The sequence below is a fragment of the Elephantulus edwardii genome, unplaced genomic scaffold (assembly GCF_000299155.1).
Source record: "Elephantulus edwardii isolate Elephantulus edwardi_28Jun2011 unplaced genomic scaffold, EleEdw1.0 scaffold00196, whole genome shotgun sequence".
NCBI lineage: Eukaryota > Metazoa > Chordata > Mammalia > Macroscelidea > Macroscelididae > Elephantulus > Elephantulus edwardii.
Window position 1 is genome coordinate 3,174,448 of NW_006399946.1, and position 18,012 is coordinate 3,192,459.

The 18,012-nt window shown below is 37.8% G+C and overlaps 1 protein-coding gene across 1 annotated transcript in view; it reads right to left on the minus strand.

Moving 5' to 3' along the window:
- Positions 1-18,012, minus strand: part of PIEZO2 (piezo-type mechanosensitive ion channel component 2) — a 731,335-nt gene that overhangs the window by 478,147 nt on the left and 235,176 nt on the right. The window contains exon 4 of the mRNA XM_006897012.1: positions 3,549-3,711. Within this exon, the coding sequence (XP_006897074.1) occupies positions 3,549-3,711 (163 nt within the window). The remainder of the gene's footprint in view (positions 1-3,548; positions 3,712-18,012) is intronic.

Consider the following 18,012-nt stretch of genomic DNA (forward strand, 5'->3'; position numbering starts at 1 on the left):
ATGCATCAGCTTTGACCGATAAATATTGCGACTAAACTTCAGAGACACTGATCCCAACATAAGGAACTACCATCAGCTGATGTGTTTGAATTCACAGAAGCCATGGAAGCTTCATATAGAAGTTATTAGATGGAGGGCTGGTGAAAGGGAGATAGATGTGAAGGGAGGGGGTAGAAGTGGATGAATATCCTGTGGGATCCTATGAAAAGCTATACCTAAACAAATATGAAAACCTAGAGGAAATGGACAAATACTTAGAAATGCACAACCCACCTAAACTGGCACAAACCAAAACCGAACATTTGAACAGACCCATTATAGAAGAAGAAATTAAAAAGGTAATACAAAAACTTTCAACCAATAAAAGCCCTGGACCAGATGGTTTTACACGTAAATTTTACCAACCATTCAGAGAAAAACTGTCACCAATTCTATGTAAACTATTTCAAAAAATAGAAAAAGATAGAATTCTCCCAGATTCAATCTATGAAGCAAACATAACCTTGACACCAAAGCCAGGAAAGGACACTACCAAAATAGAAAACTATAGGCCAATATCTCTCATGAACATAGATGAAAAAATCCTGCATAAAATATAGGCCAATAGAATCCAATGATACATCAAAGAAATAATTCACCATGACCAAGTGGGATTCATAACAGATATGTAAGCATGGTTCAATATAAGAAAAGCAATCAATGTAATTCATCATATTAAAAAACATAGAACAAGAACCACACGATCCTATCAATTGATGCAGAAAAGTCCTTTTACAAAATCAAACACCATTTCCTGATTAAAACACTCAACAAAATAATATTAGAGGGGAATTTCTTTAACATAGTAAAAAGTATTTATGCAAACCTGAGAGCCAACATGGTTTGGAATGGGGAGAGGTTAAAGGCATTCCCTGTAAGAATGGGAACTAGGCAAGGATGCCCATTCTCACTTATCTTATTCAATATTGTATTGGAAGTCTTAGCGATAGCAATAACACAAGAGAAGGGAATAAAAGGTATCCAAAATGGCAAAGAGGAGGTAAAATTATCTCTATATGTAGATGATATGATAGTATAATTAGAAAACCCTAAACACTGAGCAAGAAAACTACTGGACATAGGTGACCAATTCAGCAAAGTGGCAGGATACAAGATTAACATACAAAAATCAGTTGGATTTCTCTATTGTGAAAAAAGGAACACAGAACTGGAGCTGAGTAAAACAATACCCTTCACAATTGCTAATCACAAGATTAAATACCTGGGAGTAAATCTAACTAGAAGCACAAAGGAGCTATTCAAATAAAATTACAAAACATTACTACAAGAAACAAAAAGAGACCTGGAGAAGTGAAAGAATATCCCTTGCTCATGGATAGGAAGACTCATTATTGTGAAAATGGCATAATACCAAAGACAATTTACATGTTTAATGCAAACCCAATACAAATACCAATCCTATTCTTCAAGGAGATGGAAAAGGCAATCTCCAGTTTCACTTGGAATGGAAAGAGAAGCCCCGAATAAGCAAAGCTTACCAAAAACAGAAGAAAGGTGTGAGGCATCTCACTCCCTGATTTCAAATCCTACTACACTGCCGTGGTGGTTAAGACAGCATGGTACTTGTTCAATGACAGGCACACATATCAATGGCACAGAATCGAGAACCCAGAAATCGCCCATCTTTCTATGGTCAGCTTATTTTTGACAAGAAGATTAAATCAGTTAAGTGGGGAAACAACAGCCTTTTTTAACAAATGGTGTTGGCAAAATTGGAAAAGTAACTGCAGAAAACTCAAGCAAGATCTACACCTTACTCCATACACAAAAAACAACTCAAGGTGGATCATGGACCTAGGACTAAAACCAAGGACTATTATCTTCACTAAAGAAAAGCTTAGAAGAATTCTAGAAGTCCTAATCCACAACATAAACAGTCCTCTATGTATCCTGAAAAACCTACAACCAGGAGACGATCAAATAGATGAATGGGACCTTCTAAGAATCAAGTCCTATGCACATCCAAAAAGTTTTCCAACAGGGTAAAAAGGGAAGACACAGACTTGGAAAAAGTATTTGGTAATGACATCTCAGGTAAGGGACTTATATACAGAATTCATAAAATACTTGAGCACCACAACAAGATAAAGGTAAATAATCCAATAGAAAAATGGGCACAGGATATGAACAGACACTTCACAAAACAAGACATTCAGATGGCAAACAAGCCATGAAGAAATGTTCAAAATACCTAACTCTAAGGAAGATGCACATCAAAACAACTATGGGATATCATCTCACCATAGTCAGTATAGAAAAATTTAACAGAACAGCAAGCAACAAATGCTGGCAAGATTGTGGAGAAACTGGAACCCTTATTCACTGTTGGTGGGAGTGTAAAATGGTGCAACCCCTGTGGAAGGTGGTATGGCGCTTTGTAAAAAAGTTGCAAACAGAGATGCCATTTGACTCAGCAATTCCACTACTGGGAATATTTCCCAAAGAGACCATAACTGACATCTAAGAAGATACATGCACACCCATGTTTATTGTGGCTTTGTTCACAATAGGAAGGAGTTGGAAACAACTTAACTGCCCATCAACAAATGAGTGAATAGAGCAGCTCTGGTATATTCACACAATGGAAAACTAGGCTGCATTGGAAAAACAAGGAATTCCTGAAATATTATACAAAATGGGTGACCCTGGAGGACATTATGCTGAGTGAAATATCTCAGTCACAAAAGGACAAATACTTCTCAGTGCCGCTGTTGTAAAACAGGACTGACATCGTGGTTGGGGGGAGACTGAGAAAGATGGGTTCAATAATGCATACTGTATTGAAACAGATGAGGGAGAAAACTCTGCAAAAGGGATATGTGATTAGGGATTTTTTGTCATGACAGGAGTTCAGAACGAAGGCTGCATAGTGGAGTGGACCTAGGGGGAGGGATTGTAAAACAATGAGAGAATTTTTCTTTTAGTATTCCTAAAGGGTAGTGTATTGGAGGGAAGGATCGGAAGGGGAGGAAAGTGCAACAATGAATGAATGGAAATCCAAAGTCTCTGTAACTTTTCCTTGAAATTAATAATAATTTTTTAAAAAAATTCAATAAAATACCTACAAACCTATTTCTATGAAAATTATGTTTATGATATTCTACAAATACTACTCTGCTATTTAGGAAAGTTACAAGTTGCTATTTACTTAAGACAGTCTAACAACAAGCAACAACAACACAACAATGCATCCAGATTCATTTAAAAACAGTAATGATAAGATATTAATGAGGTTTTAAAATATGTTAAAATTAGATGACAGTTTGGTATAGTAAAAAGAACATGTTCTGGGGTGATTTCTTCTTGCTTGTAAGAATACTGCCCATCTTCCAACATTGTATGAGTGTGCACTATGAACAGTAACTGCTACCATTTATACCCAGCAGCATCAATTATAAAGTGTTATGCATAGCTAACTATTATCAATACAGTTATACAACCTCTTGTCCTCAAAATTGAAAGAAGGGAGATGCATGTATCACACTTACCAGTTCTTCATTTTCAAATTCTAAATTATATTGTGCTGCATCTTCTGTCACTGGTTTTTGAACAATGTTTCTACAGACGAGCCAGATGGTCAGACTAGCAAAGAACATCCCAATATCAGGCAGAAACACTCTGATCCCATTGCCAGCATCAGCTCCTTTTAAGCTGTAGAAGGGAGGGGGGTAGGAGAGAGAAAATAATTTGGCTGTTTACATATTTCTGGTCAAACCTTTTTAGGTGTTTGAGTTTTTTCAGCCCTAAAGAAGTCACTTGGGCCTTGCTTATGGCTGAATCTCCAGCTTGGAGCAGTTGGATTCTGGAAGCTAAGTGGTTTTGATTTACTTGAAAGTTGGATGTAAATTGTTTAGGCATTTTTAATTTTGTTAACAACGAAGTGTAAGCTTATTGGCGGTTTCTGATTTAGTTATTAATCAGCTGTGGGCTGAAAGCCTCTTTTTTAAGCAGTCAGGACCTGGTCTGGAGAGGTCTCTAACTGAAGAGTTACCCGGTGCATTGGATCTCCTTATTTCTTGACTCCTGGTACCAAGCCTGCAGCCCTCAGGCCCAACTGACTTTTAAATACAAAGCCTCACTCAGCATAATGTCCTCCAGGGTCACCCATTTTGTATAATATTGCATGAGTTCCTTGTTTTTCAATGCAGCCTAATTTTCCATTGTGTGAATATACCAGAGCTTCTCTACCCATTCGTTTGTTGATGGGCACTTAGGTTGTTTCCAACTCCTTGCTATTGTGAACAAAGCCTCAACAAACATGAGTGTGCATATATCTATCTGCTTGGGTGTCTCTTATGGTTTCTTTGGGGTCTATTTGCAGTAGTGGGATTGCTGGGTCAAATGGTATCTCTATTTGCAAGTTTTTGAGAAAGTGCCATACTGTCTTCCATAAAGGTTGCACCATTTTACACTCCCACCAACAGTGAATAAGGGTTCCAGTTTCTCCACAACCTCGCCAGCATTTGATGTTTACTGTTTTGTTACATTTTGCCATTCTTACTGGGGTGAGATGATATCTCATAATTGTTTTGATTTGCATCTCTCTTAGAGCTAGTGATTTTGAACATTTCTTCATGGGTTTGTTTGTCATCTGAATGTCTTGTTTGGTGAAGTGTCTGTTAATATCCTGTGCTCATTATTCAATTGGGTTGTTTACTTTTATCTTGTTGTGGTGCTCAAGTATTTTATAAATTCTAGATATAAGTCCAATATCTGACATGTCATTACCAAATACTTTTTCCCAGTTTGAGGCTTCTCTTTTTACCCTGTCGGAGAAGTTTTTGGATGTGCATATGGTTTTGATTCTTAGAGGTTTCTAGTCATTTATTTTATCCTCTCCGGATTGTAGATTTTTTAGAATGCTTGGAAGACTGTTTATGTTGTGGATTAGGACTTCTAGAGTTCTTCCAAGCTTTTCTTTAATGAAGTTTATAGTCCTTGGTTTTAGTCCGAAGTCCATGATCAACTTGGAGTTGTTTTTTGTATATGGAGTGAGGTGTGGATCTTGCTTGAGTTTTCTGCAGTTACTTTTCAAATTTTGCCAACACCATTTATACACTGTTGCTGGGATTGTAAAATGGTACAACTATAGTGGAAGACAGTTTGTCATTTCCTCAGAAAGTTTAACACAGAAATTCCATATGACCCAGCTGTTCCACTCCTTGGAATATACCCCAAGAAAATTAAAACTGAGGCAAAAATGGAGACATGTACACAAATTTTCATAGCGGCATTTTTCATTATTGCAAGAACATGGAAACAGCCCAAATGTCCAACCACAATCGAATGGATTGGGAAATTGTGTACTTACACACAATGTAACTCTAAGCAGTATGAAGGAACAATGAATTTGTAATCACTACCTAACTTGGGAAAGACCGGAGAACATTATGAACTAACTCAGTCCCACAAAGACAAATACCGTATAAGACCATTTTGGTAGAAACAGATAACTAGTAAAATGTGTATGAGGATTTATATCGTGATGGGAAAGTCTGCTGTTAGGGACCTCTCTAAAGTACTCAGGAGCAACAGTGTCTCTCTGGAGACTAAGGTGCGCCTGATACAGGCCATTGTCTTTGCAATCGCTTGTTATGCATCAAAGAGTTGGACAATGACTAGGGAGGACAGAAAGAGAGTGGATGCTTTTGAGCTGTGGTGCTGGAGAAGAGTACTGAATGTACCATGGACTGCCAGGAAAACAAACAGATTCATCTTGGAGAGGATTAAACCAAGCTACTCCTTGGAGGCAAGGATTCTGGGGCTTCGTCTGACATACTTTGGACATGTTGCCAGGAGGGACGGGTCCTTGGAGAGGGACATCATGCTTGGGAGGGTGGAGGAACGGCGCAGGAGGGGAAGACCCTCTATGCGATGGACTGACTCGGTGACTGGGGTAATCGGGATGGGTGTGTCAGAGGCAGTGCGGTTGGCACAGGATAGAGCAGGATTTAGGGCTGTTGTGCATAGGGTCGCTATGAGTCCCAAACGACTCGACGGCACATAATAACAAACAGCAAATGTTGGGAGCAGAGAGGTGAGTAGGGGTGGGGAGTAATCATAGAATTGTACATTTTAATGTGTGGAGGGAGGATTTGGATGAAGGAAATGCATAAGATCCAGTGTGAAAAATAATGTAGACAAACTTTGTAAGTCAACCAGCATAACATAAAAAATGATATTTTAAAAAAATGAAGAAACAGATCTCTTGGAGTTTATCCAGCCAGAGATCTTCTTCAAGGCAAAGAGGAAAATACTTTATCTCACATATTTTGGACACAGAGGAATTTCCAGAAATAGCATATGATCAAGAGGCAATGGCGATGAAGGAGGTAGTTCAGGCTGCTCTGAAGGACTTAGCAAACAATAAATCCCCACGAATTGATGGAATACCAATTGACATATTTAAACAAACAGATGCTGTGCTAATGTGCTCACCAGATTGGGCCAAGAAAACTGGAAGACAAGTACCTGGCCAAGTGACTGGAAGAGATCCATGTTTACTCCCATCCCCCCCAAAAGATGATGTGACAGAGTGTAGAAATCATCATACAATATCTATTATATCACACACAAGCAAAATCCTGCTTAATATTATCCCGAAACAACTTGAACAGTACATTGACAGAGAACTACCATAAATACAAACTGGGTTTAGAAGATGCCATGGCACTAGGGACATCATCATCAATGTAAGATTGACGTTGGCAGAAAGCAAAGAGTAGCAGACGGATACCTATCTGTGTTTCATTGACTGTGCAAAGGCATTTGACTGTGTGGATCACAACGAATTGTGGTTAATGTCGAGGAGAATATAAGCTTATGCAAAACCTGCATTTGGACCAGGAAGCAGTCCTCAGAACAGAGCCAGGAAACACTGCATGGTTTAAAATCAGGAAGGAATACATCAGGGATGTATTCTGTCTCCATAACTTTTCAATCTATACACAGAACAGATTGTTCAGGAGGTAAGGATGTTTAAGAAGGAATGTGGCATCGGAGGAAGACTCATCAACAACCTATGTTACAAAGATGACACAACCTTGCTTGCTGAAACTGTAGAGGACCTGATCTTCACCCTGAAGCCCACAGCGTCCCTTTTCAGCAGGAAGTAGCTAAGAGAATACGCCGTCCCCTTTTCCTTATGACTCAGGGTGAAGTCTTCTCAGGGAGGAGTGATAGGGAATGGCAAAGGACACACTGACAAAGAAGATTAATCAGAACTGGCTTTGACAAGCACTGTGGCATTTGGACAAGAACAAACTGGGAGGAGGGTAGAGAGAATAGTGCAACAATGAATGAGTGGAAGCCCAAAATTTCTGTAAATGTTTATTAAAATTAATAAAATATAATAATAATTAAAAAAAAAGTGTAGGAACATATATGACAATATTTTCTACCTGTTTACAACACACCTCTATAAGGACATCTTAAAAGCTTGCCCTGACATCCTGTCAAGAGAAAACTGATTGCTAAGAAAATGAACATGACATCATTAATTTAGTCGTGTAAACTTCTGCAGTATTTATTTATTCTGAAACAATATGGACAATAAATAATTTCTGAAAAGGAGTTGTCGATTCCCGCTTTTATGGGAAAGTAGATTCTACTATATTAGGGAGCGGTGGGGTCTTAGTGGTAAGGAGTTGCACTGCTAAGGTGCTTAGTTGGAATCCACCAGCTGCTCCACTGGAAAAACATGTGATTTATTGCCTCTGACATCCTGCTGGAGGGTCAGCTACGGGTCAGTTCTGACTCAAAGGTACACAACAACAAGAAGTATTACTGCAAGAAAGCACAGGTGCAGATAGCCAAGTCTTCCTTTCTGCTATAAAATGTTAGGTAAGAGTTCTCTTTTATTATTTTTGGAGAAAGTTTTATCTGATTCAAGAAGTCTTTTTTCCCCTTTTGATGTGACCACTTTAAGTATATAGCTGGCAAGTAAAGTTACAGAAAATAGTTAAAGGAGGAAACAGTAATGTCTATTACCGTTCTCTAAAAGACCATTGAAAAATATAACAGGAATAGTTTTTATGAGAATGAAAGGGTTAAAAGAAACAAACAAATCCATATTAAAGAGTACTGCTTGCCATAGCTAGTCTTGGAACTTTAAGTTTAGTATACTTTCAAGAGACCAATTTTTAAAAGTTTTAGTAATTCTGCCTTTCAATGAGAAAACACAGAACGGCATTTTAAGACAAAAATTAAATTCTAAATGATCATGAGCCACTCCAAATGGACTTTTCAAGTACAGAAAGGTACTTGGACTAAAGTGTAAAAACCCTGTCTTTGTTACTGTTGTTAAAAAAATTCTAGTTACAGATGAGGGAAAGAACTGTTTAAAGGAATATATGATTAGGTATTATTTGCCTGACAAAAGTCCAGAATAAGAATTGCATAGTAAAGTGGACTGAGTGTATTATATAACAATGTAAGAAGTTGTTTTTTTTCAAAAAGAAAGCGAACTGGCAGGGAGGAAAACGTACAACAATGAATTGATGGGAAAAATAAATATTAATTAAAAAGAGGGGGAACAAGCTGTAGTTATGTGTCAAACTAATTGAAAGGCTTGTGGTTTGAACTCACCAGCATCTCTGTGGCAGAAAGATGTGGCAATCTGCTTCTATAAAGATTTACTGCCTTGGAAACTCTATAGCCAATTTTCTGTCCAGTGGATTGCTATGAGTCAGAATTTGACTCAATGGCAATGTGTTTTGCGGTTTTGTTGATAGTTGCCATCAAGTAAATTGTGATTCAGGGCAACCCCAAGGGTACAGAGAAAAACAGCTCCACAGGCTTTTCAGCACTATAACCTTTTGAAAACAAATTGACAAGTGTGTCTTTCCCAGTGCTTCTGGGAGAGTTTAAACTGTCAGCTTTCCAAGTAGTTTGTCTAGGGCTCAACTATTTGCACTACTGAGGGACCCCCTAAAACAAAGTATATAATCTCAAGTTTTAGGAACACTTGTGACTTAAGACTATGTCCACAGAGCTGCAAAATAAGAGAGTAAATCAAGACATAAGAAAACCATAAAGACTTCTGGGGATAAAGGTGGATAAAGTGGCAGGACAGACTCTCTTGAATAAAGACACTAGAATATAAAGATAATAGACATAGATGATAAATCTAGAACCTTGTGTTTACAAAGAAAAGACAAAGAAGTATTTTAAGCACTAACAGAATAGGGGGAAAAAATCAATGAAAACATCAAATAAGGAGACAGACTGAACACAGAACAATGAAACATCAGCATAGCCACGTGTAACAGCTGTCTGCTCAGTGCGGAAGCCTGATTATTAACATTAGTAGGTAGATGATGACAAGAAAAGGACAATCTCCACCCTTCTTGTCCCTCATGTTCTCTAGGAGATTAAGGGAGTTACTTTTTTTCTCCTTTCCCATTGTGAGCTACCAGAAAAATGTCAATGTTCCCCTAACATATCTCAGTTGGCTGAGTCCAGGATTATGTCATTTTGTATCCCACACTGGAAGTATGCATGGCTTTCAACTATAAAACTCTCTTTGGAAGCTGGTGGATTGTGTCATGAATGGCCTGCAATCAGTCCCTGGATTAGAAAGGGCACTAGCTCCAAAGATTTTGTCTGTTATTAGGCACCTTTCATGGCATATGTCATGATCACACTTGTAGCAGTGCACCCTCGGAAAAGTGTGCCATCCTTGAACATTTTAAGTAAGCACTGACTATCTCTTTAACCAAGAATCTCTGGCTAGGTATCCATTCCTTACACTGGCAGACACTATAGCTACCCAGGCAATCTAGCCTAGTTTCCTCTGAAGTTAGCAGAAACTCTGTTACAGGCAGGATTCTCCACCATTTAATATCTCATAGACTAAAAAAGGATGCTACCCTTCACCTGGTTCACATCTTGGTGATTCAGGCACCTTTCAGATGAGTAAAAACTCTGGCATAGCTTTACATCTTGACTCTAGCTATTTGCTAGAATGGCAGATGGACTTTCCCAGATCAGATGTCTTGCTTCAAACTCACATGACAGTAACAAGAGCACTAATTAGGTGTTCAAGGCTCTCTACTCCACAGTATTATTTCTTTCCCACAACTTTCTGGGTGCTTTGTTTGTTTTTTTTAAAATTTTTATTTTATTTTATTTTTCTATTTTACTCATGATTTTTGTCTTTTTCATACCCCTCTCTTGGAGTCTTCTATGTATTCCTTTCAGTTTTGTTTTTCTCTATTTTCTTTTACTGTCTAATCTTGCTTTTGTTTATTGAGTGTTTTCTTTTATCAATTTGTTTTGTTTATCTTTTCCTTGGCACAATCTGAAAACATATAGCATTATCCTGCTAAGGATAATCCTTACAAATTTTGCCCATTGTGAAAAACTAAAAGCTCATTTCTACTCCAGCTAGTTGATAGAAAAACTGCAACAAACACCAAACCAATCTGCCTGCTACTGCTCTACACAGTAAAAAGACCTGCACATAAAACACCATTCTCTTTCACACCATCTGAAAGATCAAAGGTGAAACATTAAGGATTACAAAATTAGGAAGTAAAGCAATACGTTCACACACCACTATCAGATATAAAAAAATAAATATTATAAAAACTAAAACATCACAATATCTTGGAGGCAGTAGATAACTTTAAAAATAATTAAAAAGTCAAAAGAAGAAGAAAAAAACCACCACCAAAAAAATAACCCCCAAAAATAAAACATGACAACATGGAACAGGAAAGTGACCAAAACATAAACTTAGAAAATACTGGAAAAATCTCAAAAGATAGAGAGAGAATCAGAGGTATCAGCTCACAAAGGAAAACAACTAGAAAGCAAAAAGAAGGAATGAGAAGTGCAACTACATAATTGAAGTCAGGGTGACTTCAAGAAAAAGTGACCTGTTTCAGAGTTGAGAATAAAATAGTTACTTAGCACATAACCTCAAAAAATTCAATAAGCTTTCTCATCAAAATAAAATAGGAAAATGATAAAGACTTAGTAAAATTTTATCATTGCTTTAAAGATAGCAATGGAGAAAATGACAAGAAAAGCCATAAATAAAATCAATGTAAGACAAAAAACAGATGGAACAAAGACAATGAATAAGGAAAACCAAGGAATAACTGAAGACTTTGATTTATGGCATTGAAAAACGTTAGTGAATATACTATGACCTTGCAAAAGAACAAATAAATCTATTTTTGAGAAAGTACAACCAAGATGCTCCTCAGAGGCAAAGATAGTGAAATGTCACCTCACATACTTTGGGTATACTGTCAGGAGATATCAATTTTTGAAAAAACACATACTGGGGAACTTAGAGGGTGAGCCAAAGAAATGAAGACTCTCAATGGGAAGAACTGACCTAATGACTGGAACAATGGATCTGAGCTTGAAAGAGTTTCAGTCTCTTGTTCACGTGGTCACCATGAGTGAAAGCCAATTTGAGGCCCTTAACAACAACTCCCTTATGAACATAGATGCAAATATTTTTATACGTTGTTGGTGGGATTTTAAAATGGCACATCCATTCTGGAAGGCAGCTTGGCATTTCCTCAAAAAGCTAGATATATAAATTCCACATGACTCAGCTATTCCACTGCTTGGAATATACCCTGAGAAAATGAGAACTAAGGCACAAAGAGAGACTTGTACACCAGTGTTCATAGCAGTGTTATTCACCACCACAAGGACATATAAACTGTCCAAATGACCAACCACAATGGAACAGATTGAGAAATGATGGTACATTCACACAATGGAATACTATCCAGCACACAGGAGCAATGATTTTGTAGATTACTACCTAATATGGGAGGGACTGGAGAGCATTATGGCAAGTGAACTAACTCAGTTACATAAAGACAAATATTGTATAGGATTATAATTGTAGAGTGTGTATGGGAATCCAAGATGGGGGCTTAAACATAGGGTGACACAATTTGAAGGGTGAAGGGAGGAATTGGTAAAGGAAATGGGAAAGGTCTGGTGTGAAAAACAATGTATATGAACATTATGAACTTTGTATGTAAACCACCATAAGATATAAAAAAAATTAACCAAATGAACAAAAAATCCTACCAAATAGAATGCAATAGTACACCTCAAAACATCTTCCAACCGGATCAAGTGGGATTCATATCAGGTATTCAAGGACTATTCAACATTAGAAAAACAGTGTTATCAATCATATCAATAAAACAAAGGGAAAATCCGCATGACCAACTTAGTTGATGAAGTAAAGGAATTTGACTGATAAAGCACTCAACAAAAGAAATGGGGGAAAATTCCCCAATATCATTTAAAGCATATACACAAAACCAATAGTAATGATTACTATCAAGGAAAAAAATGAAGGCATTCTCTTTATAAACAGAAACCAGGCAATCTACTCTACTCGATATCATAACCTGCATTATGCAGAGGACACAACCATGCTTACTGAAAGTGAAGGTGGATTTGAAGCACTTGCTGTAGAAGATCAAGGAATGCAGCCTTCAGTATGGATTGTGTCTCAATATCAATAAAACAAAGACTCTTACCACTGGACCAATAGTCCATGTCATGATGGATGGAAAGGAGATTGAAACTATCAATAGTTTCACCTTGTTTGGATCCACAATTAACACCCTTGGTATGAGCAGTCAGGAAGTAAGGAGATGCATTGCAGTGGGAGAATCTGTAGTTAGGGACTTTTCCAAATCATTGAAAAGTAATGATAAAATTTTAAGGACTAAGGTGTGTCTGATTCAGGCCATAGTCTTTCCGATTACTAGCTATGTATCCAAGACCTGGACAATGAATAAGGATGACAGAAAAAGAATTGATGCTTTTGAGCTGTGGTGTTGGAGAAGAGCACTGAAAATTCCATGGATGGCCAAGAAAATGAACAGATATGCCTTGGAGAGGGTGCAGCCAGAGTGTTCTTTGGAGGCAAAAATGATGAGGCTTCGCCTATCATACCTTGGACATATTGCTAGTATATGCTATTCCTGGGAGAAGGACATGATGTTGGGAAGCATGGAGGGTTGGTGAAGGAGAGAAAGACCCTTATCCAGGTGGATTAACAGGGTGACTGCTGCAATGTATGTGAGGAAGTGTGACTGGTTTCAGATCTTTTGTTCATAGGGTGGCTATGAGCTGTACTTGACTCTATGACACCTAACAACAACAACTCAATATTGTATTAGAAGTATTAGGTAGAACAATAAGAAAATAAAGAGTGGGGGGGAAGGCTTCTAAATTGACAAAGAAGAAGTAAAAATAGTTCTATTGATAGATAACATCGTCCTATATAGAGAAAATTGTGAAGATCAACAAGAGAATTAGTAAATCAAATTGATTCAACAAAGTCAACACCGAAAAAAGCAATTTAACTATTCTGTTATAATAAGCAGAATGATGAAAAAATAAACAGTATTTTTAATAGCACATTTATAATAGTAATTCAAACAACAACTTGTAATTGTTGTTATGTGCTGTCGAGTTGCCTACAATGCCCTAAGTGCTGCTCTATCCTGTGCCAATCTTATTGTCTCTGACACATCTAACCCCATTACCACAATAACTGAATCAATACATCTCATCGAGGGTCTTCTTCTCTTGTGCTCTCCCTCTACCCTCCCAAGCATGACATCTCCCTTCATGGACTTGTCCCTCCTTGCAACAAGTCCAAAGTATGTCAACAAAGCTTTAGAATCCTTGCCTCCAAGAAGCAACCTGGTCTCTCACCCTCTCTAGGATGAACCTGTTTGTTCTCCTAGATGTCCATGTTGTATTCAATACTCTTCTCCAGTACCACAGCTCAAAGGCATCGACTCTCCTTCTATCATCTCTAGTCATTGTATAGCTCTCTGAGGCATATAAAAAAATTGTATAGACTATAGTCTGTGTCAGGCACACCTTAGTCTCCAGACTGATGTCATTGCTCTTCAGTACTCTAGAGAGGTCTCTGACAGTAGATTTTTCCAATGCAATTTGTCTCTTGACTTCCTGGCTGATAGTACCAAGAGTGATCACTGAGGAGTTGATCAAACTAAAACTGTTAACAATTTCAATCTCTTCATCATCTATCATGATGCTGCCAATCAGCCCAGTGGTGAGAATCTTTGTTTTCTTGATTTTGAATTTCAATCTATATTGAAGGCTGCAATCCTTGTTTGACCTTCTGCAGCAAGCACTTCAGGTCCTCCTCAGTTTTAGCAAGCAAGGTTGTGTCATCCGCATAACTCAGATAAATATGACTACATATTTAAGAAACCCTACACAAATAAAACTACAAAATACAACTACATGAAGCTCAAAGAAATGTACATAAATGATATGCCATGCTTATCAGCCAGAATAGGAAACACAATGAAAATGGCAATACCAAAAGCAATTTAGAAATACAATGCATCACAGCATTATTTATTTTTCTCTTTTTTTCCCTTTTTTTTTCTATAATTATATTTTATTAATTTTCATAAACATTTATAGAGATTTTGGGCTTCCACTCATTCATTGTTGCACTATTCTCTCTACCCTCCTCCCAGTTTGTTCTTGTCCAAATGCCACAGTGCTTGTCAAAGCCAGTTCTGATTAATCTTCTTTGTCAGTGTGTCCTTTGCCATTCCCTATCACTCCTCCCTGAGAGAGACTTCACCCTGAGTCATAAGGAAAAGGGGACGGCGTATTCTCTTAGCTACTTCCTGCTGAAAAGGGACACTGTGGGTTTCAGGGTGAAGATCTTCTCTCACTACTCTAAAGGGCCCCTTTGGCAGTAGGAAACACATAGACTATTATGGAGATTGATTTTGGAATTCAGATGCACTCTTATTGATTACAGCATTATTTTTTGAAGATTGAAAGGTAATAACCAACTTTATATGAAAATGAAAGAGACTTCATAAAAACTCAGTAATATTGAAGAAAGGAAAAATTAGGAGAACTTACATTTCCTGATCTTAAAATTTACATGTGCTTGTTGTTAGGTGCCATTGAGTAGAATAAAAATGATAGAAACCTTATGAACAATTTAACTGAACCCTGCCTATCTTTCCCATCCTCATCATTTTGAGCAGCCACTGTGCCAATCAATTTGTTTGAGAATCTTCGTCTCTTTTGTCAGCCCTCTAAGAAAGCTGGAGGACAACCAATTGATCAACTGACTGGAAGAGATCTATATTTGTTCCCATTCCAAAGAAAGGTGATCCAACAGAGTGTGGAAATTATTGAATAGTATCATTGATATCACATGCAAACAAGATTCTGCTAAAGATTCTCCAAAAACGACTGGAACAGGTTTACAAGGGGTCCTGGTACTAGGGATATTGTAGCTAATTTTAGATGGATCTTGGCTGAGAGCAGGGAGTACCATAAGAATGTCGATTTGTGTTTCATTGATTATGCAAAAGTGTTTGGCTGTGTGGATAATAACTAACTGTGGCTAACTCTGAAAAGAATGGGAATTCCAGAACACATAACATGCTATGTGAAACCTATACTTGGACCAGGAGGCAGTCGTCAGAACAGAGCAAGAAAACACTGCATGGTTCAAAATTGGGAAGGGTGTACGCCAAGGAAGTGTCCTATCTCCATAACTTTTCAAGCTATACGCAAAAGAGATTATCCGGGAGGATGAGTTGTAGGAGGAGAAATGTGGCATCAGGATTGGAGAAAGACTCATCAACAATCTGTGTTATGCAGATGACAAAATCCTGCTTGCTGAAACTGACGAGGACCTAAAGAGCTTGCTGTGGAAGGTCAAGGACTGCAGCCTTCAGTATGGTTTGAGGCACAATATCAAGAAAACAAAGATTCTCACACTGGGCCGATTTGCAGCATCATGGTGGATGGTGAAGAGTTGAGATTGTTAATAGCTTTAGTTTGCTTGGCTCCATATGATTTTTGATACACTTTTGGCACCAGCATCCAGGAAATTAAAAGACATATTGTGATGGGACAGTCTGCATTTAGAGACCTCTCTAAATTACTGAAGAGCAACGATGACAGTCTGGAGACTAAGGTGTACCTGATACATGGTCTTTGCAATCACTTGCTATACATCAGAGAGCTGTACAATGACTAGGGATGACAGAAGGAGAATTGATGCCTTTGAGATGTGGTGTTGAAGAAGAGTGTTGTATATACCATGGACTGCTTAGAGAACAGATGATCCTGGAGAAGGTGAAGCCAGGCTGCTCCTTGGAGGCAAGAATTCTGAAGCTTTGTCTGATGCACTTTGGACATGTTGCAAGGAGGGAGCAGTCCTTGGAGAGGAATATCATGCTTGAGAGGGTGGAGAGACAGCACAGGAGAGGAAGACCTTCGATGAGATGGATTGATTCAGTGACTTGTGTAATGGTGGTAGGTGTGTCAGAGACAATAAGATTGGCACAGGATAGAGGAAGGTTTAGGGATGTTGTACGTAGGGTCATTATGAGTTGCAGGCAATTCGACGGCACATAACAACAACAACAACTCTCCTAATAACATGCCCAAAATATGTGAGATGACACTTTGTCATCCTTGCCTCCAAGGAGCATGCTGATTGCACTTTCTCTTCTCCTACACCATAACTCAAAGGCATTAATTCTTCTTCTGCCATCCTTCCCCCTCCCCAGTTTTCAGATGCAAAGCAAGTGACTGAAAAGACCATGACATGAATGAGACATACCTTGGTTCTCAAACCGACATCACTGCTGCTCATTAATTTGGAGAGACGACCCCCCCCCTAATTTTCCAATGTAAAACATCTCCTGATCTAAGTGCTTCTACCAAGGATGTTGACTGAACATCCAATTAAGATTAATTTGTTGACATTTTCTTTTTTTTTTTTTATATTTTTAAAAATTTATTTTATTAATTTTAATGAACATTTACAGAGATTTTGGATTTCAATTCATTCATTGTTGCACTTTTTTCTCTAATTTACCCCCACCCCCAGTTCACTCCTCTCTTCGAAAAGCAAAAAATAAACTTCTTCATTGGTATACAATCCCCCTTCCCCGAATGCACTCCATTATGCAACCTTAATTCTGGATTCCTGTATAATTTGTTGACATTTTCAATCTATTCTTCATCTACCATAATTTTGCCTATGATTCCAGAGATGAAAATTGTTGTCTTTTTTATATTGAGATGTAATCCACATTGAAGGCCGTAATCTTTGATATTCTGTGAAACGTGTTTCAAATTATGCTTTCAGTAAGAAAAATTGTATCATCTGCATAAAGCAGGTTGTTGATAAATAAAGCAGGCTCCTTCATTCCAAATCTCCCATTCTTCTTCATAAAGTCCATCTTTCCAAATTATTTGTTCAGCATAGGAGAGAGGATATAACACTGACTCTTTCCTGATTTTAAACCTATGTAGTGTTAATAAAGACAGCTTGATTCTTTTATAGAAATAGGAACATAGACCAGTGGAATAGAACTGAGACTCAGAAAGAAATTGACCCATTTAATTTAATTAAATGGGGAAAAAAAGAGCCATTTAAACAAAGGATGTTGAGAAAGCAGAATATTTGCAGAAAATTGAAATATCATCCATACATAACACCACATACAAAAATTAACTCCAGATGTATCAAGGCCATAGGTGTAAAATGTATACTGTAAAGGACATTGTTGTTGATTGCCTTCGAGTTGAGCATGACTGATAGAGACCCTATGAAAAAAAGGCCTCAAGCCCCTCTACAACTATTGAGCTTTATCAAATTCATAGTTTCCAGAGGCAAGTTGTTTAGGAAGTGGATACCACTTCTACTTCCAAATCTGTCATAGAATGTTATCAACTGAATCCCTTGAGATACATAATGACCCTATGCCTTTCCATAGTCGATGAAACACATAATGACCCTATGTACTTCCATGTCCTGAGCCAGTCTCACTAATTCTGACACACCAAACTCCATCATCCCAGTTATTGTATCAATCCATCTCATCCAGGGTGTTCCTCTTCTCTGCTGTCTGTCCACCCTTCTTTTTT